This window comes from Strigops habroptila, chromosome 1 (assembly GCF_004027225.2).
Source record: "Strigops habroptila isolate Jane chromosome 1, bStrHab1.2.pri, whole genome shotgun sequence".
Lineage (NCBI taxonomy): Eukaryota > Metazoa > Chordata > Aves > Psittaciformes > Psittacidae > Strigops > Strigops habroptila.
This window is the reverse complement of record NC_044277.2, coordinates 113,318,229-113,343,786: the sequence shown is the minus strand read 5'-3', so window position 1 is coordinate 113,343,786 and position 25,558 is coordinate 113,318,229. Positions and strand designations below refer to the sequence as shown.

The following is a 25,558-nucleotide window of genomic DNA, read 5'->3' as shown; positions in this document are numbered from 1 at the left end:
GGCAGCCCGGTACGCCGGGAGCCCCTCCGTGCCAGACGAAGGAAGGCTGAGCCTCTCCGGCCGCCGTCCAACGCAGGGCGGGCGCCTGCGCAGAGCTGCTGCCGGCCCGGTAATGGCGCACCGCGCGGTCGGGCGGGCGCTGTCGCTGCTGCGGGGCCGCCTGCGCCTCCCCGGCCCGGGGCACGGGCAGCCCCGCGGGCACGTCCGGCCCGGCTCCTCCGGCGCCGCGGTGCAGAGGGCGCCGCAGGCGGCCGCCCCCGAGGAGCCGGGTGAAGGTAGGGGTCGCCGGGCCGCGCCGCGTTCCCCTCAGGGTCTCGCCGGTACGGCTGTGCCTGCCGGGGGGCCAGGGGGTCCGGAGAGGGCGCGAGGAGTGGCGTGGCCACCTGCCGTGTTTGCGGCGGGAGGATCGGCCTCGGGAGAGGCGCCTGGGCAGTGCCGGCCTCCCGGGCTTCAGTAGCTGCTCAGGGCCTGGGAGCTCCTGCAGCAGCGGGGGCATCCTGCGGCGGCTGGGTCGGTCCGTGCTTTCCCGGCCAGGGTGCAAGCTGGGAGGCCGGAGTCTGCTGGCGTTGTCTGGGACTTGGTTTATTAAACCTAGAAACGGGCTGGAGGTGAATGAATTTCCCCCTCTTCTCCACTCATGTGAGATCCTACCTGAGTACTGCCTTCAGTTCTGCACCCCAAACATAAAAGGGACGTGGACCTGTTGGAATGTGACCAGATTTCGGTTAATGATTCTTTTTTTGGAGTATAACTTTGATCATTAGTCTCACCTGGTTTGCTATATGACTGTGTGTATGCTTGCATTAGCATCAGCATGCAGAGGGCAGCATTAGAATATCTACGAGCACCATGTGGAGAATGGTGTCGTTTCTTCCAGCAGGAGTGCTGGTGTATACCTGTTTAAAATAACGGTGAAACTCTGGCACTAACTGGAAATGTTGTATAGAACAGGGGAAGAAAGCAAATTGGATTGTCTCTCATGCATTTAAAATGTTTCCAACCACCTTTTGGATGTGATCGTCTGCACCTGTGCTGTGCTCTGTGCAGATGACAGCGGAGCCAGGAAGAGATGTCAGAGCACATCTGCTGCTGTAGTAACTAAGCACGTACAGGCAGTAAATCGGGCGGGAATCACATGGGCAGTCTGGCATAATGCAGAGCTGTGGGAGTGAGAAGATCCAGGTTCATCTCCTGATTGTGTCACTCGTCTATAGGACTTGTCCTTTCTGCATCAGAGTCACTTCATGCTGCTCTGACCATAAGGAAAATAGAATTTTTATCATCTTCATAAAGTGCTTATTTGGTTTTCTGATGAAAAATGCTTTATACAACTAAGCTATCAAAAAAACTATGTTGCTTCGCATTTACAAGGCTATGTAAGAGCTCCATGAATTTGTAAAATAAAATTATAGAATAGTTAGGGTTGGAAAGGAGCTTAAGATCACCCAGTTCCAATCTCCTGCCATGGGCAGGGACACCTTCCACTAGACCAGGTTGCTCCAAGCCTCATCCAACCTGCCCTTGAACGCTGCCAGGGATGGGGCAGCCACAACTTCTCTGGGCAACCTGTGCCAGGGCCTCACCATTCTCAGTAAAGAATTTCGTTCTTATATCTAACCTAAATCTCACCTGTTTAAGTTTGAGAAATAATTTTTTTTTTTTAATAATAATAAATACTAATAAATGTCATTGGGTGATAGTTAAGATTTCCTTGAGGTTGCCATATCCCATGGGTTCCTCAAAATCAAGAAGATTTTGCGCAGAAGAAAGAGCAGTCTGCTGAGTCTTCCTGTAGCAGATAGTAGCTGCAGGGAAGTAACAGCATGTTCTCCAGTCTGACTTACAAATGGCAGTATTAACAGGCAGCAGCTTCACAGGCTCTAGTAATGTGCTGTGGTCAGTAGATCAGTTTGAGAGTTATGCAGGCAAGTGATTATGATTTCAAATTCAGGACATGTCCCCTTTTCATGTATGCAATCAAGAAAAAAGTGTCTGTGTTTCTGGACGTTTAACATGTCTCATTTCCATGTTAATTCTCTAGGCTGTCAGCAGCAATGTAGATTGCCAGTAGTGTGGCAAGATATGACTAATCTGTGGGTTTATTGTAGTAGAGCAGATGAAAGTGTAGTATTAAATGAAAATTTTGAGTAGGAGTTTACTGTAAAAGAAGGTGACGAGTTGTAGAAATAAGCCAACGTTGAATTGTTCCGAAGGTGAAAGTGCTGGTTTTGTGGTAGCTGAGAGAGATTATCTTTCCAGCGCAGCTTGCCAAAGGTCTAGCTCTACCTCATACCCTAGCTGGTATTTCCAGACTCATATGTAGAGTCTGACTCTGCGTGCTGAGTTTTTTGATGGTGAGCAGCAAATCAATGGAGAGAAAAGATTCCTTGTATTATCAAGCTTCCTGGGGCATCAAGGGAAGTCAGTATTGTTTTCTTCCTATATTTGCTATTTCTTGTTCTTACAAATGTATGCATTTGTGGCAGAAATACACTTATGTTTGTGTCTTTCACTCATTCTTGATTGTTTTCTCTTTTGCTGTAACCCTCTCAGAGAGCCAGGACAAACCTTTGGCGAGTTGTTCAATCCAGAAAAAGAGACTAAATGTACTAAAATCAGTTTTAAATCTTCCTGTTTATATAGAAGAGTCTTGATGCTCATTTCTTCTCACAGATGCTGAAGTCAATACCGGAAAGAAGACATTCACTGAGGTCCAAACAGAACGATTGGAGCAAGCAGAACGGACTGTTTTAATTAAGTGCCCACCAAAACTTAATGAAAACAAATTATTGCAATATTTATCCAGTCATGGAAACATTAAGAGTCATTTCTTTTTTGAAAATCGGGTAAGTAATTAACAAAGTAAAGTAAAATTTAGACAAAAAGAAATACCAGCATTTGGTCAAGGCCTCACAATGCAAGTTAAGAAAATGATATATAATTAGTATATTAAATTAATTTTTTATCTTTGTTAATGCTGGGCAACGGATTTTTATTCATAAGTCAGCTAAGCAACACTTAAGGCATAGCTAACCTGTTTTACACTAAACCTTTGAAACTTTCACATAGCAGTGCACTCTGCATTGTTCTAACAATAGAGATAACACTCTTATGCGTTTCTTAAACGTTGCAGTTGTGAAGATAAATAGATTTTAGAACTTTTATGTTTAGTGCTTACTGCCATGAATAGCATATCTTAAATATTTCTGATCATTTGTGAGGAAGCATTTAAAAATTGTTGAGGTACAGAACCTAGCATTCGGCTTCAGGACTGTCATATTAAACTGTCTCAATACTCCCAGGAACATCTAAATAGTATCATTTCAGGACTTGTATGCATTTATCTAACCCTGTCTGTTTGCATTCTTGATGTTTTAGGGTATCCATGCTTTAATAGAATTTTCGGAAAAGAACAGTATAGCCTCATTGCAGGACGCCATTGGAGTCCCAAGTGCTGCGGAGTATCACGTTGTTCCATTTAAATCTAGACTTTTTACTTTCATGCTGAAAAACCCAGTTAGTCAAGCTGCTGAAGAGACACCACTTCACCTCTCTCCTCAGTTTCACATTCCAGTGAAAGACCTTATTCAGAAGCTTTGTCATGCAGACAGTGTAAGTAGAGGTTTCTTGATCTCTGTCAATCAGAAATGAACCATGCCTATTTCAGATTTGCATGTGGTCATATGCAACTTACCAAACAATTTATTTCTATTTTGTAAAAACACCCTCAACCTCTTTTAGATTTTTGTGTGAGTGGTTCTCCTTCATTGAAAAAATGGATGAAATTAGGAATTTTGATTGTCAAAATAATTTTTTCTTTATGAAATAAGCACATTTGAGATTAAAAAAAATCTTCCAGTTGCAGTGATGTTAAGTAGATGTAAATGTATGCTAACAGACAGAAAGTGGGTGATTTTATATTCAAAGTATTTATTTTCTCAACTAGATAAGCAGTCAGATGTACATTCTACTGAATGAGTATCAGCTTACAGATGAAAATATCAAGCTCCGATATCTGGTATGTTCCCTGGTTCGGGATTTTGCACATGCGTATTTTCCAGACAGCACAGTAAAACCATTTGGCTCTTCAGTCAACACCTTTGGCAAACTGGGATGTGATGTGGACATGTTTCTGGACTTCCGTGATACACAAAAGCATGCTGCAAAAATGGTAAGATTATGCTCTACATCTTCAACCTATTGGATTTCTTCAACAGAGCAGCTCATTTGCTGTTCCACACACAGAAATCAAATTGTTTATACTTAGGTTTTACATCAGTTCATACTATAGACTGTGAACAAGTTTATTTGAAAGTTTGGATTTGAAGACTTTCAAAAGCTGGATGTGATATGAAAAACATCTTCCTTGCAATAGGAAGAAAATGATTTGGTGTTGATGTAGACTTTGTACTGGTAGGGTGTATTTCCCTGTGAAAAAGGCCCTCATTGTCTGAAATGGATGCAACGTCAGACCTTCCCATTCTACTGTTGTGGTTTCATCTTCATGGACGAAGCTGCTGGGCTTCATCCATGCTGTTTTAAAGCTTGGCTTTGATTCTTAGGGTTTTCATGGATTCTTAATAGGTAATTAAGTAAGTGATTCTGGCATTTTGAAAACTCTTTATTTGTATGGTGATAGTTTGTGAAAAACTAGCTTTGTTTTCCTTAAAAAAACTAAAATCATGATAGGGTTAAGCTTTTGAAGATTAAAAATTCACTCAGCTTTTCTGTACAATTTGTGTATTGCCATATACATTACTTTTAAAGAAATATCCCTTCAAACATACATAGTTTTTAGTACTATTGCAGTGATCAGACACAACGAAAGCAAAATGTCAGCTGAAGAGTTCACACACACATCATGTGTGAATTGTTAAAATCTAGGAACCCTTTACATTTAAACAGTAAAGTTGCCTCTTAAATTTTGAGGGAAAAATCTTTGAAGTATAAAACGCCTATTTTCAAAGCATGTTTTGTAACTAGCTGTTTTCTTTAGTATTCATCCTCTATAGAAATAGAAGTTCTGTTGTGAACTTTGTTGCTATTTGATGATGGACAGGTTTACTAGCAGTTGTGATTACTTGTGGATGGTTCACAGACTTACTACTATGAGGATGCTGCAGCAAGAGCCAGCAGGGATACTATCTGAGTGTGTGCCTTCAGATTACATGGTAGGTTGATAGGCTGTGTGGCATACTTATACTCTGTGTGGTGCAGCAAAGCTTTTGTCTTGCGTGCAAGCACAGACTATATGCACTGAAGATGATCTTGTTGGTTTTGTTGACATTTTAGAGTGTTAAAACATGGGCACATCTGCTGCATCAATGTAAAAGTATGTAAAATAAGGAACGTTAGAGCGTCGCTGACAGGCTCAGGTTTGGCCAGTGGCTGGTCCATCTTGGAGCTGGCTGGAACTGTCCCTGTCCAACACTAGGAGCAGCTTCTGGTGGCTTCTCGAAGAAGCCACCCCTGCAGCTCCCCTACTACCAAAACCTTGCCGTGTAAACCTGATACTAACATTGGGCTCGTCACCTGTGATGGGCAAGAGACAATACTTCAGAGAAAGGCAAAAGTCTCACGTAGTTGGCAGTGTGATTTGTAGGGAGAACAGTATTCTCCCTGGCAAATTGTGTGACTAGTATACGTTACTTGACTATCTTAGAACAAGTGAAGACAAGGGGAGGTAGCTTTAGCTATAAGATGATAGAGCAGCAGTGGCATGGGTATCTTCTGATTTCTGCTCTATTGCAGCCTTTTAGGAGGTACCAGCAATGGAGGAGTACCAGGCATTTCAGTACCTATTTACATTAAATGACATTCTTTTTAGTCTTATGGTAAACTGCTTGCTAATTGTGAATTAAAAAAGCAGCAAAAGTGGGAGCATTCTTTACCAAGAGTGGATTATCAATGTAATGTTTGACCATGAGTATGGCATTTTTAACATGTCGGCAGTTTGGGATATTAGTGAATGACATAAAACAGAGTTCTGTGATATTTTTAAAGTAACAGTTTTTGTGTTAAAACAGTTATGCTGGTAAGCTACTGTATCAGTTTACTCCCGAGTAATAGTTTACTTTATGTACATTTGCTGTTCTGAGTGACATGGCAAGAATAGGTGGAGAACCCCAGGACTGGGGCAAGTGTATCAGTACTTCACCCTGCTCAGCAGGCACCAAAGCTATGTAAGAAAGTCCTATCCATGATTAAGAGTATGTGTTTTATCATTACAAAAAAAAGTCTTTATTCAGCTTTTGAGAGATATTGAGCTGCTGTTTGGGAAGGCACGTTGTGATTTTTGTCACAAACAAAAAGGTCTGAACACCAGCACACCTACATGTTGGCCAAGTTCCCATATTTTTTTTCTCTTGTTACCTACCTCGATGTTAATAGTTACAGGCTCTTTTCTCTTTGAGCCAGCCCTGCTGTAGCGTGCAGCTACACAGCTAAATGGATGAGGGATCTCTCTCCTGGTATGGTCAAACACACATGCTGTCTGGAGAACTGTTGGCAAGAGCAGGAACAGTCCACTTCAGTGATTGCTGGAGCAACTCAGAAATTCAGCACCTAAATTGAGTTTATGGGAAAGGTTCCAAGGTCCTTAACTTCTGAATCGTTTCTCCTGTCTGTGAGCCCATGTTTCTTTTGCACTAACTTGTGACAACAAAAGTAACCTCCCCTGTGTCTCAGAGGACTAGTTAGGTCACTGTGTAATGCTGTTTGTATAGCGTGCATTCACTCATGATGTGTTCTAAGGCGGGTCAGTGTCACCTATTGAATTAGCAAGCAAAATCAGCTGAGGCTTCTTAGAAACATAGAGGGACTATAAAGAGAACAGAGATTTCATAGGTATGAAGTCACTTTATTGAGGTATACACTACAAATATGACAGTTCAAAATACAAAGACCTACAGGAAAATTAATTTCTGATGTTGTCAGAATACCTCTTCACAGGTGTCTTTATTTGTCATAAAAACTGTATGTGTTGTGAAGTGATTGTTTTAGGTCTTACAGAAGCTTATCTTCAATTTGACGGATGAAGTTATTTGCACGGGTTTTTGGGGTTTTTTGAATTTTTTTAAATGAAAAAGACATTTTCCTTTACACTGCTATTTGATTCACTAACGATGCATTGTTCTTTGAGGATCTGAAATGGAATTACTGGTGGTTTGAAATTAAGGGTGTTTTGGCTGTCGTTTGCCTCTCTAATCTCACTGTATGCTCCTCTTTTCAGTCAGATTGCATATGCTCTCTCAGGAATTCCAGAATTACTTATTGTAGGCAATAGTGATACGTAGTAATGTTATACTGTAAAGTTACTTGTTCAGATGAGGGTAAGTTGATTACTATTAGTCTGGAAAAATGGAATCACTGACAAAGAATATAAAAGATAATACAATATGTTTTTACCTTTTTCAAAGTTCTGCACGTTGCTTTGAATAATTCTTGTCTATCAATCTTTAATTGAAACTCCTTTGCAAATTCTCGTAGTCTGTCACAATTATTCTTAAATGTCTCTGGTTCCACGGCTAACACTTTACATTTAAAATTCTGTGTTAGAAAAAAGGTCCCTTTGAAATGGAATATCAAATGAAGAGATTACCATCTGAAAGATTAGCAACCCAGAAAATTCTGTCTGTGATTGGTGATTGCCTTGATAATTTTGGTCCTGGATGTGTGAGTGTGCAGAAGATACTCAATGCTCGCTGCCCACTAGTGAAATTTTCCCATCAACCGACAGGATTCCAGTGTGATCTGTCAGTGAGCAACAGGTGAGACCGTTTTAAAAAGTTTAGAAAGAATACTAATGTAATTATGTTCTGAAAATGGGTAATGAAAACTGTTTCATCTCCTCCTTTCTGTGGTGGTAACAGATGTGAATGTTGGCTCTGAAAGTAAAAAGGATATATTTGACTTCTAGAGCTTAAGTTTTGATGTAGTTAAGATATCTTTCTCCAGCATAGGAAATACTTGCTGGCTGAAACCACTCTATACAGTAAGGTTGATTTATAAGGAATTGAAAGAAGGCAATGCTTGTTAGTTGTTACTTCCCTTCATGTGTATGGGTATATGCACTGCCTTCTTTTGATTGGTTTTCAGATTAAGCAGCTCCATTGTGTTAATTTTCAGTTATTTGGCTTCTAGTTATTTTGGTGGCCTTTTCTTCTTAACGGTCTGCATACAACTGTTTGCTGACAAGATATCTTGAATGCTAAATTAACTTGCTGCATCTGAAAACGGAGTCTCAAGTGTTACTGTCATGTTGGACCTTTCACCGCAATGCCCAATAGAGGGAGCAAGCTTCTTACAAATACCTCTCTTTGCATCTGTTTTTCCTCTTACAGCTTACTCTCGTTTGGTTGATAGTAAAACATATGATTTGTTTTGCTGTCACTTATTTATTAAGAAATACCCACCTCAATCCAGAATACGTCCATAGCACTGGTTCAAGGATACATAATCAAAAATGAGTAACTCTTTTTGTTGTTGTCAGGGAATAGTAGAATGTGAGTGATTATCTTTGAGAATACTTTTGATAAGACTTTTAGTGCAGATTTTGTGATTTGTCTACATGAGATACAATCAGAACCTAGCCTGAATTTTCTGAATTACCCAAAATTCCATTTCAGAATATGCAGGAGTTGTTAAGGCAGTGCTGAACAGATGTCTTGCAATAAAATTGCTTTTGTATATTATTTTGTATATGCAACCACAGTGAAAGTCGGCATGTGAACATTTCCTTTTAATTCTCTACTGAGAGTTTGGCTGGTTGGGACTGCGGGTGTTGTCTTGTTATCATTTGGAGTAAAACCAAATCTCTGGACACAAGGAAGCACTTCAGAGCTGAAGTTTTAGAAGTCCAGGTGTAAAACTTCAACATGGTAAATTTCCCCAAAATGCCATGGTGGATTTTTAGAAGAATTCAGTGCAAGATTAGGAGTAAAAACTCCTGCAGCTGTAGTTTAACAAGTACTTTAAACTGAACCCAAAATAAGTTTTGCTCTCACACTATGCTTCCATTTTTCTTCTCCTTTTTCTTGCCCTCCGATTTGTACACTACATGAATGTTTGTATGACCATATGATGAAGCAGATAAAAAAACTGATCCATCTGAAAACCTTTATCCTTCTATATTGGTAGAGTTTTTTAGAAGGACCAAATATTAGTAATTTGAAAATTGACTTGTTTTGCAGATTCCATTGTATCTCTGCACTTCATGTATTTTTCAATACAGTGTTAGGATAGTGATACTATCTAATGTACCTCAAAGGCAATTGTGGCTAAATTATGTTTTTTGCCTTCATTATGTATAGTTTCATTCCCGAGTACTTGATGGGACTTATTTTGTTTCTTTCTTTCTTGTTTGTTTGGTTTGATTTTTGTTTGTTTGTTTGTTTAACTCACACTATGATGTGGAACAAGGGAACAGTGCAAATGCAGTATTGTTATTTACCCATAACTGTATACTTATTACTATGGAAAATCACCAAGTATTTCATCCTGGACAATTTCAGGCATTCTCTTCTATTTTTTTAAATGCATAAAAGTTAAATGTGGGTTTTTATGGATACCCCACTGCTGCTGTAGGGCTGAACAGTGAACACTGCATCTGGTACTTCACAGTTCTCTCATTATTTACATGTCTCTTACTTTTCAATTCTTCTTCAGCATTGCTATAAAAAGTTCAGAACTCTTGTACATCTATGGCTGTCTGGATTCCCGTGTAAGAGCACTAGTGTTCAGTGTACGATGTTGGGCCCGTGTTCATGGACTTACAAATAGTATTCCTGGTACCTGGATTACAAACTTCTCTCTGACCATGATGGTCATGTTTTTTCTGCAAAGGAGATCACCACCTATCATTCCAACACTAGATCAACTTAAAGAACTGGCAGGTGAGGACAGCTCTTTGTGTGTTTATTGCAGTGACTTTCACATTTATTTTCTCTAAAGTGATCAATAAACTCAAGCAATTTCTTTATGTTCTCAAATGCTAATGCATACTATGTGTGCCTTATGTTTAAGGGAATATACAGGTTTTAGATGTATTTTTTTTGTGAAAATAATATATTTTAAAGGCAAAATATCCATTTTCAATACAATACTAAATTCTGTTTAGAGGGGTTAGGCTTGTTCTGTGCCTCAGATAATCAAGAGCTCATTTATTTGCTCAGTGCTCCCATGCTAGCTTTTGTTTTCATTTATTTTCTATTTTGGTTTTTTTAAAAGACTTTCAGGGTCTCAGATGTCTCTGCAGTTGTTAAGAATTTTGTGCAGACTGGTATGATGTGTATTGTTTTATAGATACCAAATGTTTAAAAGAAAGGCTATATTTTTTCCTCACAATTTATAATATCCTTGAGACTGTCTAGGCCATCTGCAAATAATCCTTTTATCTTCCCAAACAAGCTGTTCTGGCTGTTTCATACGTAGCTTTCAAGGTGTATTATCTTCAGTAAATCTTAGGAAAGCATAGAGAATGACACCCCAAGTTCTTGATTCATCACTCATGCCTTCTGCTTATTGACATGCTTCTCTGGAAGGTTTGAGTGCTCTGAGTGGAGAAAAAGGTCTGTGTCCAGTTGCTTTAAAAACAGTTGAAACATTCCATCAGAATTCTATAGATTTTTTTTTTTTTTTTTTAATACATAAGCCAAAACACCTGCACTGAAATTTTACAAGAATATTCCTAAACATCTTTTAAGTTTTTCAAAAAAAGGCAGTGGACACTTAGGGTCTAATTTTTTGAAACCCTCATAGTTATTAACCTCAGAGATTTGTGCTGTTTAGTGTGTGATAAAGCTCTGTATGCAGAGATATCAGGTTTGTTACTTAAAATAAGTAACTTAAGAGATACAAAGATATCCTATACCTTATTCCTGTAGGCTTTTAAAAATACAGCATTTACTCATGCTTCTTTTCCTTTGCCTGTCCATGGACTTCTTTATTTTAAATTTTTAAGCACTGAAGTTGAATCTTAACCTGAAAGTTCACTTGTGAACTCCTAATTTGAGGTACTTGATGCAATAGCATTCATCAAATTCAGTCATGTCTGTTATCTGAATTTTATTAAACACAATGGCATTTTATTATTTATCACTTAAAATTATGCCCATGATTTTTGTTTCAGATCAAAAAGACAAGCTTGTAATTGGAGGATATGATTGCTCATTTGTTAGTGATTTAAGCAAGATTAAACGTACAAATAATACAGAAACACTTGGTAGGTAAATTGTCATCAACTTTTTAAAATTATTTTTTTATGAGCATATTGAAAATAAACTTTTAATGTTACTGTTGTTTCTCTTTCCCTTAGATGTATTGTTGGGTGACTTTTTTGAATATTATGGAAACTTTGATTTCAGAAGGAATTCCATAAACCTTCGAAAGGTGAATGAATTTTAATCTCTCATCAGTATCAACTGAATTTCTTTGTCTGCCATTTGACAAACTACATATGCTAAGCAAGAGTTTCTGTCATTTTTAATTGCATATACAAAGTCTATTTGCATCGGTTGTATCCAGAAACAGTGTCCTTTCTGTGAAGGCAGGAAGTTTTCCTCTCAAAGCCTTATCACTTATAGCACCATTAAGGACATTTACAGTGTCATTACTTGGGTATGTCGGAAAGCACAAACTCTGATGCTAAGCCTCTATGGTTTTTCATGAAAACCCTGTAATAAAAGTGGCAGTTTTAAAAAACAGAAGCTGTTTTGCTACATAGATAACTGTAGCTGCCTTAACTTCCACCTGTTCCTGCTGGGCTGCTTGCAGGGGTTTCAGTGCTGTGTTGCTGTGTGGACACTTGTTTGTGTTCTGTTTCCTACATGGGATTACTGGCATTAAGAGATCTTTTTGCTGCTGCAGGTTGATCTTAGAAACTGATTCACTAACCTGGGGAACTTTTGGTTGCCATTAAGCCTTAAAAAAGGCAAGCAAAAAATATACACATGCTGGAGCCTGAGCTTATCAGGGCAAATGTCTGTGCTGCTGATGTTTTTCTGTTTAACTAGTCAGTACTCTTGGGCCTGGGCAAGAGTATGTGGCATGTACGTGGACACTTCCTGGACTAGCAGTAGTTGGTAGATTCCCGCTACAGCTTGCGGTGGAAGGCCTGAAGAGATTCCATAATACAGAGCAGGTCAGCCGAGTAGCACTGATAAGTGCCGAGATGGAAGCGTGTTGAAATAGCAAACTACATAGTTGTCAACGACTTGCCCAAAAGGGGACCATGACCTGAATACCTCTGTACTTAAAGGACAGACTGAATGGGGAGCAATTTCAACCAAAGTAGTAATCTTGTTTTGTTATACTAGCTCCTAATGAGTACTGAAAGAGGAGTGGTTCGAACAGTTTAAGTGCTTGTAGTAGTTTATCAAACTGGGCTATGCAGGTTAATATGATACACTCATGCTGCCCGTACACAAATGGAGAGAGATAGGAGTAGGAAGCCGCAATCAGTGAGGTCTGAAGTTTGTGGAAAAGCAAACGGGAAAACGGCCAAAAAGACAGGCTAAGCTGTAGTTGTATGTTCTTTGCCTTGAAGGAAATCTAAGCTGGATGCAGCAAGGAATACCACCACTAAGAGGATCCAGAGAACAGGAGTCATACAGTCAGGTTGACAGGAAAATTAACTTGATTAATAATAACTGGGATTTTTTTTTTGCAAAAAGTTCTCTACTAGGTCAAAATACTTGTAATGCTAATGTAATAATTCAAGTGATTTGTTATTTGCTCAGCCTGTAATACACATATGCAACTTTGGCTTTTTCTTTCCACTGTCTGCAGGGAAAGGAAGTAAATAAACCTGAATCGTCTCCTCTTTATATCTGGAATCCCTTTGAACAAGACCTTAATATTAGCAAGAATGTTAATCAGCCACAGCTGGAGAAATTTGTGGCTATGGCCAGAGAAAGTGCCTGGATTTTACGGAAGGAAGAGAAAGCTCAGCAAATGATCAATAAAGAGCCTTGGGGACTGGCAGCCCTACTGATACCATTTGGAAAAAGTAATTCCAACAAGATGAAGAATAGGATGAAAGGAATAGGAAGTGAAACAATCAGAAACCTCTTGGACTCTTTAAAGTTAAATAATCCAAACAGTCTACAAAAAGCAGTGGGAAAGTGACTTTCAGCACAGAAACACAGTAGCTGATATTCTGTTTTAGGAATTGAAAGTGACACACAGTCTGAAGAACATTACTTTTAATATTTCTATTATGGTGAAATGGAGAGTAAAATGACCTCTGTTTTCCATTGTGATGCTTTTTGTACAGGTCTGCTTTCTTTCTGTACATTTTTCTCCTTGCTCTTCATTTTGCCATCTGTTTGATGAATGAAGAGCATTCAAATGCAAGTTTTACAGATACATTTTGGAAGTAGTCTTCAGTAGGGCCCTGTTTAAAAAAAGACTGACAGGAACAGCATGAGAAGAAGCCTTTGGGAATTCTGATGGCTAACATACAAATGATATCCTAAGTAAAAGCTCAAGAAACAACCACCTTTTGGTAAAACCTCAGTTTGAAAGATTAATGTGTTAGAACCATTGCTTCCAATCCAATCATGTTTTGGAAACCCAGTAAAACCGAAGTGCATGTATCTATTTTTGCAATCGTTTTCCATTCATGTAGATAGTGCCAAGACAAAATAAAGAGAATGGAATTAGATAGTAAGGTTTGCCGTTTCGTAAGACATTGCTCTCCAAGGGCAGTGCAACTGTTCCATGGTGGAAAAGTGGTTTTGTTCTTGTATTTACCATTTGATTTGAAATTTCTTCAGTTGACTCTTTTGTTGTTTGTACCCATAGGACTGGTTCCCACCACACTTGTATATACACTCATGTTTCTCATCTTGCCTTCAACTTCACTTTAAACCTGTCTTTCAGGTTCAGGCAGGGGCTTTTGCATGGCCTTCTTGCCTCATCACTCTCCTCAAAAGTTGCTGCCTACTAGACAACACCAAAGCCTTCCTCTCACTATGCTTTGCAGAAGGATCTGTTCCTTGCAGAGATCTATAGGGAATCAGGTATCATGCTGGAATCCTGTTCCCAGTCTTGCTATATTTTTCAGATATTCAGCAAAACGACGATTGTCCCCCTTCCAGATCAGTTGGTCCAGTGAGAGTCAATCCTTCCCATTGACTTAAAGCATTGAGTTCTCTGTCCATCTGCCACAAAAGAGAGTGTTTTTGGAGGAAGGGGAAGAGGGGAGGGAAAAAAGTCAGAAAGGTAAGTGGAGAGCAGATGTGATGATAAGCAAACGTCACATAGATTTTCCAGGTACATTTGTGAGTATTCTACCTGCCCAGTTTGAGAGCCACTCATGCACTGAAACTAAATGGCAACAGCGGTAACTCTACAGACTGTTGTCTTTATTCTTAACAGAAATTCTGTACAAGAAATAGCTGTGACTCGGAGATTACCATACGGATGCAACATCGATGTTTATGAGCATCTTCATTTTCAGTATGTTTAGATTCTTAAATGTTGCAGTGGTAGATGATATTTTGTAGACTTACTTTCTAATGGTGTAGTCTGAAGAGTTTAGAAGTGTGTTTTCTCTTTTCCCTGAGGTATTATTTGTTGGAAATACTGTGGGCAGTAATGCATCCTGGAAAAGTACTTGTAAAAACTGGGCAAGGAAAAGTACTTCCCAGCAATTGGCAGACAAAAGGGTTAGACTTGGAGATCAATTCCATATTAGTTTATTTGGAGTTTAAAATAATATTCATGTGTCCATTTCTGATTCAGAAATGTTTTCTTGAATAACAATTCACATAGTCATTACCTTGGTCACAGGAATTAGTTCTTGTATTAACTTCTTCAAGATTGAGCTTTGAATTTCAGACTTAGTTTTCTACCTAAATCCTGGTGCTAGTGTGTGAACTTCTTTTTGGGGGCTGGTATGATAACTTGTTACTGGTGCTAACCTAAAGCTTTTAAGAGCAAGCTTGGCACAGATGCTGTGAAGAGCCTATTGCTACCGTAATCTTTACAGAACGTAGAGACACACTTTTTTGCAGTTTCCCCCAGCAAAGGGCTCTGAAGCTTTTTGAAGTTTTTCAAAGGTTAGGGCAGTACTTTCGAATACTGGTGAATTTTCTTTTTTCCAGCTAAACAAAATGGGTAATACTGCAGTGCAATAATAAGACACTGGGTTATTGGGGACAGAAGCATACAGCAGAGCTGTGGCAGTGTACATCTACTTGCATTATATTCACAGTGGTTCCTTCTAACAGAGATTTTAGAAGAAATTCGACACATAGACACAAGATGCTTGTAGTCAAATACCAGTAAACTTTGTATTTTGGTTACACAGTTGAGCCGCACTGAAGCTGTTGCTTCATTTGTAAATACGTATAGGCGTTAAAGCAGCTTAGTATTCCTTAAAAGGCAGGGCAGAACATGGTTACTGTACGTGCAGCGCCTTTCAGCATCACTTTTCTGTTTAGACTGACTGTCCCTTTTGGGAATAGTCCCGAACCCTTGTCATGGCTGCAGGCCAATTTCTGAAAAGGAAAGAAAAAAAAGAAGCCAAAAGCAGTGTTGTAGCAATGGAAATGCATAGATGATTGGTTCAGATGTCTGCAGGTCCAGGGAGCTGGAGATAGCTGCCGAGTGAAGCCCGGACATTTTGAGGTTGGTTTATATCATATTGATGATATAAATAAGCCCAATGGGCAGTTTTCATAGAGGAGGCTGCTACCAGGGGTGGAGAGCCGACCCTAAGCTTCCCTAGAACATGAGCTATGTCTGGGAGAAGAGCTGTGTGACACTGGTGGAACTGAAGCCATTTGTGGGAAGAGAACTGGACTGAGAAGAGGAGGACCAAGATTTGGGGGGGTGTATTTAGCAAATCAAAAGAGATGGCGTGATTATAATTTTCTGAGGGCAGCAGTCTTATACTGAAGATGGTTAGAAACAAACAATATCGTTCTGTCAGTAAAAACAAGGCTTGGCTATTTGTCAAGAAAGGACTATGGTGACAGTTTGGATTTGAGAGCTCATTCACATGGTCCAGAACCATGTAAAAATGTCTCAGCAAGAGTCAGTTTTAGTTGCTTCCCAAATGCTATATTGTAGGGTAGGCTGCTGGGGAGGCTGCATGTAAGGAACATCAGTGAATCAAACACATTTTTGTCCCTCTGCCCCTTCCTCTTGCTGAGAATGTTTTTTAGTGCAGTCTCACATTCCCTGGCTCTTAAGTGGTTAGGGAAAGTGAAAACATTTAGAAGTTCCTTGCCCTGAGAAAATGCTCTTTGGGACCATGACTTCAAGTTAACATTTGCTGCCAGCGATGGTGGTTTGTGGGGGGTTTTTTTGGTTTTTTTTTTTTGTCCTACACGTGTGATACTCATAAGAGTTGCAGGAATAAATTCTGCTGCAACTGCCAGTGCTCCATCTTTCCGCTGTAGCTTCCTGGGAATCTGCAGCCTTTGCTTACACTTGGCTGTTGGGTGAGCATCTGTGTGTGATTCTTACGGATAAGACACAGTCACAAAATTGAGACTTCTTGTTTGGTAGCAGAGGCTCTATTCCTCTGCCTCAATTTCAAATCTACAGATCCTGCCTAAGATTCTGTCCTTTAGACTTTGGATAATTCAGGTTCAGAGAGACCTTTGGACCCAGTCCAGACACCTCAAGTGGAATCAGCTGCGAGATTAGACCAGGTTCCTCGGGGCTTTCTCTTGATTTTTCAAGTCAAGACTTGAAAATCTCCAAGGATGGAGACTGCACAGCCTCTTTGGGTAACCTGTTCCAGTGCTTGGCTGTCCTCACCACCCTCCATGGGCTGGTCTGTAGTACACTGCCACATTCTTGTCACTCTTAGTAGCTTCTTTTCTGATCCTGACCCATATTCTCAGTCAGACTGCCATCCATCATGAATGTTCAAGCTGCTCCTTCATGTGAAGAGCCCCCCGAGTCTTCCTATCTTCCCTGTCTTTCCTGAGAAGCTTGTATCCATCCATCACAGTGCACCCACCATATATGAGCTATCCCACCACATCTGTTTTTCCAACAGTGCTGCAGTAACAGCATGAGGAGCTCTAGTTCCTCCTGTTTATTCCAGGCTGCTGCACATTCATGTCTATACCTTTGAGGTGGGTACCTGATCATCGTTTTTCACTTTTCTTGAGGTCCCTCTTGTTTCCCTTACCCTGTATCCTTTGCTCTCAATCCACATCCACTGCTGTCTCACTTAACTGAGTTATAATTGTTCTCCCATATTGGTCCTAAATGAAAGCCTTGATATGGCCACTGCCCTTAACCAGCTTACAAATTCCCCATGACATTCAAATCCTGCCGAAAAAATTCTAAAAGGATCTGCAGGAAAATACAAGGTTGTGAGCTCCAGATTAGCATTGCAGAAAAGCAACAGAAAACGCATTTGTGCCGCTGCAGGGGAGTATAGTGGAAACATCTGAGCTAGCCTCAGCTGAAGCACATAGCACTATGTAGAGACACTCGTGCAGGTGTGGAAGCAACAAAGTCCTGGAGACACAGCACTGCACCCCAAGGGCACCAGTGTGGAATAGGACGCTGGTGCCTCGCAGAGCTTGTCAGCTCGGACCTGGCACGTTGCTGGTGCTGTGTTGCTTCTGGGTCCAGAGCAGTCGGGCTCTCAGCTGCAATGTCGTCGTGCTCCATCCTTGTGCTGGGTCTGCGGTCATCCAGGAAACGTGTTCTTACAACAGCATGTCTTCGTTCTTGCAAATTTATTTCAAAGTTCAATTTCATTTATACTCTGTGGGCGATATGGGCTGTTTTTTGTATTTGTACCTTTGGTAAAAAGAAAGATAGACAAAGAACCTTTATTTAAATAATTTTGCCAGCAAACTAGTTAAAGGTCCATGCCAAGTTCAGCTGAAGCAAGTTTAGGATTTCCAGTCTTGGCTGGTTTGGAGATCTAATGAAACAACAATCAGGAAGTTTTTCAAAGTGAAATCACCCTGTGCAGTGGGAAGTTCTCTCTTCCAAATGCATGTTTTGTCTTGCTTATTGCAAAATTGCCACCAAGGTTCTATTCCAGCGCAAAATTATTCTAAACATCACAGATAATTTGGGGTCAGTTTGTTTAAGACAAGGGTTAAGATTTATACAAGGCTAACCTGTGCCTAGAGATAAAATCTCTTTCTCCATAAATCCTCTTAGTTGAAAGTCTTGATTTACTGCTTTTGCAGACCTGTTTCTCATACTTTCTTTAAGTAGAGGATTGTTTTGCTTTCTTTTGCAGTACCTTCCTGCTTCTCTCTCCCCCCCCCCCCCCCCCTTGTCTTTTAATCATCTCTCATCTGATCTGTAAAATTTGGCCCATAGTATTTTGTGGAGCAACAGTGAATACAGCTGCACTCAAGAAATGGGTAGTTTTAAAAATATGGCTCTCGCATTGCAATGTAACTTTTTTCAACTGGTTCATTTCTTGTGTAGATTGAGTCTTCATACTGCCTTTTCCATGGCCTGTAGAGGGATCAATTAGTTGGACTCAATGAGCCTCACCTTTACTGAGCATGTACTTTTAGGAAGTCTGTTCATCAAGGAGATGTCTTTAACACAGTCTGTAGCATTAGAAAGCAGAAGTTCCCTGCAAATTTTTTGAGAGACGGTTTACCCTTCAAAATAATTTGTTTCCCCTGTTGTTATGGGGAAAACTATGTTCAATTTGTTTCACAGAGAGACTTCAGGGATAGGGTTTTGTTCCCATGCTGAGCTCTCTTCTGCATACAGATTTGTAGTCAATGTAAACAGTGCAGCCCTGTACAGGAATCTTGCATGGAACAACTCCCAGAATATGTCTTCTAGGTATTATCCTCACAGCCTGACAGGGGAGGTAAGAGCCCCATGAATTACGAAGTTATAGCCTCCTATTTGAGTTGCTGATTCCACAGGATGGAACAATTCTCGTAATTCTGTATTGCTTTTTCTCATGTTGGACAAAGGAAAAACTCTGCTTTCCTGCAGAGAAAAGGTACACATTTTAGAAGTTGGATTGTTAGGTTGAAAAACAGGATTAGTTAAATTCTTCTTGAATATTTACCTCTGAAGTTTGGTTTTCTAAAATCCTTCTCTAGGAGCTATTGCTAGAGCTTTTCAAGATGAGAAAAAGAACTAGAAGAATACATAAACGCTTCATATTTAATGTAATCAGATAAATAGTAATTACTATTAGATTACTTATAAAAAATAATGATATAGTGGAAAGTAATACGTCTAACAATGCAGCAATAACCAGGAACACTGCACTCTCTCTCTTTGAAACGGTTTTCCTCCCCTAATTTTCTGTAGTTCTCCCAGTGGTGCACTACTTCTGTAAAATGATGGGATTTGGGAGAGCATACTCAATGGAAATCACAATATCCAGTACATGGGAGGGTGAGCATTTAGCCACTGCAGTAAATAAAAATGAAGCATTACTGACTCTGTCATGAAATGAGATTCAGAGATTTTGTGACTCCAAAAATACAATATAGAGAATTGCTCTGTGGATCTTTAGGTGGTTCATACTTCTTCCTTTTGAAAATTATCTTTGGACACCTATCAAAAGAGGTTTGTTATAATGGCTTGATATCTGAGCTTGCAAAATAATGTCTTATTTGAAAAGACTGTGATCTATTTTGTTGAGACACTAAAATCCATGTTTAAGAGGGTTTGCGTTGCAGTTGGCTGAGGAATGTGGAATATTATCATTTTCAGTTATCTTAAAAATGCAAACGCTTACAGATAGCAACAGACTTTCACACTGCTCCCACTTAGGCTGTATGATTTCAGTTCCTCTTTTTACTGTGAACAGTATTTTCAATCTTTGAAATGTTTTGCAGCAATTAATTTTGTATTTCTTCCAGGGGATAAATAAAGTAAAAAACCTCTTCTGTATTTGTTCAGTAAGTTGCTGTTCCATTGTGCTGTTGAAGTCTTTGATGAGATAAAGAATAGTATACCTGGCATTTTCCTCCCTCAGATGTGGGCAGAGGTTTGTAGCCTAATGAAACGGGGATGAATTTCGTAGAGCAATGCTTTGAACTGTTGGTCCCTGAATCCTCAGTGTTGAGGGAACTATGTCTAAAGAGATCACCAAAAAAACTAAGGAAAACAAAACCCTGAGAAAGCCAACCTGATGTCAGCCAGCTTCAGTTCACCCAACGGAGGCTTGTAACTTTGGGAATTTTCCAAACAAAACAAAGGTCAGACCAAATGCTGTTGAGTCATGGTTGGAGAAGTAGCATTTCTTGCATTCCAGCATCCCTTTATGATTAATAATTTGTTTAAGTAAGTGGTGGTCTGTGAAGAGTATGTCTCTCTCACTTACAAAACATGGTTGCTAATGAAGAGAGCAGAAATAATATTTTGGATGTCTGACAAACTCTGAAAGATATCTCTTAATGGGGAGAGAAGAAATTTTTTCTAGCAGGATATCTAAAGTTTCTGAATCCTGCCTTGCCAAAAACTTGCCTTTTATCCTTATAAATTATAAAGGGGGAATATGGGCATCTCAGTTTGTCTTGATTTAATTTTATCCCACACATATAGGGTTACAAGTATGTGGCAGTTAGGCATAAGTGATAGGATTTTATGCTCCAAATGCTGGTAAGAGAGAAGCTTCAGATCACATAGGTTAATGCAGGTTTGATTCAAAGACACCTCGTCCAAATCTCCTCCACTTTTTTAGACCCCTCCCACCATTGCAGCAGAGGACTATAAATATTAACTACTGCCAGCTGCTCGCTCTCAGTAGGGATGCCTCCCCCTGGAGTTAATCTTTCTGATTCAGTGGGGACCTTTCATTGCCAAGCTGACCCAGGGACTTCTGAAGCCTGAGAAGTCAAAGAACTGTTTGTCACCCCCATGCACCATTCCTGGCAAGTTTTTTTTCTCCTCCAATAAAAGCAGGACACAACCCTAAAATTCTTCTCAAACATGAAGAGAGTGGACAATGATGTTATAGCATGGTCTTTTCTATTCCTCAGATTTGTGCAATTTATGTTGTTGGGAGGGGGGAGGACATTTTTATGTAGCATCCCTATTCCGTTTTTCAAAAAAGATTGATGAAACTATTATCTTTTTTCCCCCCTGGAGTTTGATAAGTTAGAACTCTCAGAGCTGTGCTTCACTTGCTCCCATGTTTGTCCTGGCAAAGAACAAAACTTAAAGCCGAGCCTTTTTCTGCTGGGTGTTTTTCTTTTCTGCGCTAAACACAAAATATGCAGCTCGTGTCATGAGAGCAGTAGGTGCGGGATTCAACTGATGCTTCCCAGCAGAAAACTGTCTTGCCAAGCCGTTAAGGAGACATGACAACGATCCATTTCGGTGATAACACAGCAGGAACACAAGTCCAATTGTTTGCTATGTAGGTCAGAATAGGGTATGTTGGCATCTCGGTTCGCAGACTTTACAAAGAAGTCTGGGAATGGGAAGCATGACAGGAAAAACCCTATCCTGATACTGCTTAAACTGTTTCGCTGGCAGAGGTAGGCTATAAACAAGTTTGCTGTCAAATACTTGCTGTCTAGCTGTCATTGCTGGACACTGTCTGAATATGAGGTTTAATTTTTCAGATTAAACAACTCATTTACTCTTTAGTCAAGCTCTGCGATTAAAGTCTGGGTCTTTGTCAAGGAGGACTCCCTTAGAAATGCTCAGTCATGCTCTTCCAGCATGAGTTCCTGACAGTAGTTTATGTTTATGTAGATATTTAATGTACTTAAGAGTTGGGGGAAATTGCCAGGTAACTCGGTTAGCTCAGGACTATTCTTGCAGTGCTGTGTCTTTTAATGTCTGTAGTAGCGCTTTAGAAACTTGTTCACCAGTCAGTTTGGGATTTGCCTATTCAGTCAACATGGGCTTTGCAAACTGGCATAAGATGAAGTTGTTGGGGACATAATTTTGTCTAATGCATTACAACATTTTTTTGGACACCCCAGTGAACATCATGATGACATGTCTTCTTCTGGGAGTCTACCAGCTCTCTCCCGATGTGTCTTCCTTCCAGGAAAACCTCTTCTTATTGAAAATGAAGAACCAAACTTTTATTTCTTTCCTTATGTGAGTGCTCCAAGGGAGGGACTGGAGACTGCTTTTGTTTGGTAGGTTTGGAATGTATCATGTGCTCTTCAGAGCATGGTGCGGCTCTGCATGTGCCCGTGCAAGCACCTCAGGCTCTAGTTTCCACGTTTGTCCCTTTGGTCCTCCATTGCCTTTATACATGTAAACAGTAACACTACAGCTAATACTGCTCTAGAGCTAGGAGAAGCTGAGGCACACATTGTGCTTTCCTGTTTTGGGGAGAATAACTCTTTCCCAAATGATGCATCTCCTTGATACTGATGCCAGTTTCTTCTCGTACCAGTGGGAGAAACGTGTGATGCCTTCCAGCATAACGCTACAGCAAACATTACAGCCCAAACTATACTTTTTTTAGCTTCCACACAGCACACATTCAAGAAAAAATTTTGTCCCATATCTTGAAAGCTGAATAGATTTTTGAAGCAGCTGGGGGCAGTGTTCCAAGGTCAGATCATGTACCCTTTTTTTTTTCCTTCCTCTGGAAAGAAGGAGATAAATCCTGATGGCTGGACACGATGTTGTCTAATGATCATTCTTTTTCTTGGCATGTTTATTAGCACATTGTGGACTTTTATGAGACTGTTCTCCTCCCTCTATCAGTCCTAACCATTTATAGCAATTCTTTCCTCCAGGGTTCAGTTAGTTATCTTATGAAAATCTGTCTCATTCAGGAAAGATACCAAGTTAGGTGATAATAAATCTGAAATAACGACATGTGCAATCAAAGATTTTAAGTTACAACACAATTCAGAAGGGAAGTGGGTGGCAACTCTGATATTTTTATTTCAGCCTCATCATGAGAATTTTACTTAATCCATTTTTTTGTTGTTGTTGTTGTTTTATTGCTGGTAAGGCTTAATTAAAAAAAATCCCAACAGGGAAATTCTGTCTACCTGCCCAAAGGTCAGATTTCTCTTCCAGTAGGGCTAAAGCCCTATCCAGTGTTTGTGTAACTATCTGTAGCTTAATGGTTTTCCACAGAAGTCATGAGCTGAGGATCTTGATTGTTCTTGATTATGAATAAAGGCATAAAGAATAATAATAATGGAAGGGACTTTGGTTTCTGCTACTGCACTCTTACGTGAAATGCATGCAAACAGAGCAGAACACCATGTTCTGACACAGAGAAGCATCTGATGTAAACGCAACTTGAATTTTCAAAGGGCTCCAGTGTTGAATCCCAAATCCTTCCAGCATCTTTGAAAAATCACTGAAAAATCAATTACACAGCAGTTTATGCTGGGAAGAAGAATCGAGCGTGTCTTCTGTGGAAGCATCACACTGAGATGAATAGCCAGCAGGTCTGGTGAGCCAGTTGTCCGTTCCAGTCCAGTCTTTGTTTCTGTAAATGAGCCAGTGTATATCTGGAAGAATGGGAAGTTGTCTGGAAACTTGATCCAATTGATCCAACAAATAGCTCAGTTGATGCTGCAATAAAAGCTTAGTTGATTATTTCAAATGTTCAAATAATGGCAATACTTTTAATTAAACAAAATATTAAGTGTTAAACTTTGTTTAACACTGCCATTACTGTTTATTGCTAAAAGAAGTAGGAAAAAAGTAGTAGAGATCATGAGCTACACTCTAATCCTCCCGTTTAAATAACTGGAATACCAAAATAAGGAGTAGCATGACAGGATGAAAAAACATCTTTTGATAAGACTTTACCATACACACTTTGACTGCCAGGCTTAAAGACTGCATATATATTTGGATGGTGTAATAATTACTATTCTATTAGGCTATTTTTATATGCACCTTTTTAATTCAAACAAAGTTACTTTAAAAAAACATTGGGTTTGGTCTGATTCCTATAAAAATTAAGAGAAATGCATTTTCACCTTGATTTTCTCATTGACACTAAGGATTCAGCTGAGAAGATTCTCAACTTCTCCCCCCAAAAAAGTTCAAGGCTGGATTTCTTGGTTGTTCATGGAATTTTTCTCGTTCCTCCCACAGTTCTAAGTCATTTTATACATATCTGTGTGAAAGTTTCTTTGGCGTATATAATTAATGAAAACAGAGTAGGGGAACTTACCCATAATCAGTTAAAGTAAAAACATTTGGATTAAATACTGCTGTAGTCTAACCTCATGCAATTGTAGTGATACCCTGGAGTGACTGTGGCTACACCACTTCATCCTCTAGTGAAAACTGTCAACAGCAAGATACGTATGTGCTCAGCACAGGTTAAGACAAGAAAACACTGGAGACTGTTCAATTTCCCCGTGCCCCTGGAGAGAAACTTTGCAGTGCCTTCCGGAGCAAGTTCTGGCTGTAGCTGCTCAAAGGCAGCAGCTTTGCACACTTTTTAGCTGAGATTTGCACATCCTTTCAGTTGGGGCTGCCCTCCCTTTGTTCCTGCTCCTGCATTGCCCTCTTGTGTGGGCACAGGCATTGCACAGCCCGGCAGCGATCACCCCTAGAAGAGGGGCCATAAAACCACCCAGGCAAAGCCCTCAGTCTCTCTACTCTTTTCTCAGTTTAATGAGCACAGGAAGCTACAAGCTTGGTTTTCTTTTCCTTTTATGTTCTCTTGCAGCCTGTCAGCAGTAAATATCAGACCAGTTTCTAACAACTTATGTCCTCTTTATTTTTTAATCGGAAAAAGGCTGACGTGGGCTTTATTCCCAAGGCAACCGCCCCCACTACCGCTGTACCATGCCTGGTGCCCACACAGCATCCCGTGACGCAGAGAGCTGCACTCTTTGTTGGGAAACCCCCCTGCGTAAGACAGTCCTCCTTGTGCAACAGCATGGACCTCGCAGCTTTCGCTTTTCTAGCTGCAGAAGAGGAAATGTGAAAGCTCTGTCCTCATCCAGTGTGACTTCGGAGCTGGGAGCAATTATGCATCAATGCACAAACAAGCTGCAGCTCTGCTTGGGGAGTTTTAAAATGTCTTGTGCTCTATCAGGAAGTTTTAGGGTACATGCCGTGTCTCACAGAGACCTTAGCATTCTCCCCCACTGCCCCTACCCTGGGGCACCCTGAGCAGCGGCATTCCTCTAATCGTCCAGGTCCCCAGGGATGGGGGAACTGGCTGCTCTGCTTTCTGTTGGCAGAGAAAACCAGCCCCAACTTTCCAGTGAGGGAGGGAGGAAACACTGATTGCTGTGATGCTCCTGCATTTTGCTCCAAGTCCGAAACCCTGGGCAAAGTGCTCTGTTTCTCCCTGGAAATGGAAATTCTGGCCCAGGAAAGTGAATAAGTCTAATAAGTGAATAAGGGCCTGATTCCTTCCTTTGCCCATCTTCTCTGCAAAGCCCACTGAGAGTGGTTCTGTGTTGCTCAACCCTGTTAGAGATACAAAGCAAAGTACATACTCTCTTAGTGTAACACTGGAGGGAGAAATCCCTTCCTACATGGACAGCATGAAATGTGTGCTAATTCTGTTTTCCTCCTTTTAAGGCATTTAGACAGCTTGAAGAAATTTCATTTGTATTTGAAAACCAGTGAGCAAAGGCAGGAGGATGGTTGCTCTTAGCACGTGTGACTCCATACTGCA

At 40.2% G+C, this 25,558-nt stretch overlaps 1 protein-coding gene across 2 annotated transcripts; it reads left to right on the top strand.

Annotated features, from left to right (window-relative positions):
• Nucleotides 1–79: 79 nt before the first annotated feature.
• MTPAP (mitochondrial poly(A) polymerase) lies at nucleotides 80–13,669 on the top strand. 2 transcript variants are annotated; one of them, XM_030489830.1, is made up of 9 exons: nucleotides 80–275; nucleotides 2,674–2,846; nucleotides 3,379–3,612; nucleotides 3,947–4,171; nucleotides 7,558–7,769; nucleotides 9,667–9,893; nucleotides 11,129–11,221; nucleotides 11,315–11,388; nucleotides 12,787–13,669. In XM_030489830.1, exons 1-9 carry the CDS (start codon nucleotides 113–115, stop codon nucleotides 13,123–13,125), a joined length of 1,740 nt encoding a protein of 579 aa, XP_030345690.1. In that variant the 5' UTR covers nucleotides 80–112; the 3' UTR covers nucleotides 13,126–13,669. The 2 variants fall into 2 exon arrangements, with proteins under 2 accessions (XP_030345690.1, XP_030345697.1); XM_030489837.1 differs by lacking the exon at nucleotides 11,129–11,221 and having other exon boundaries at nucleotides 93–275.
• The last annotated feature ends 11,889 nt before the right edge of the window (nucleotides 13,670–25,558 follow it).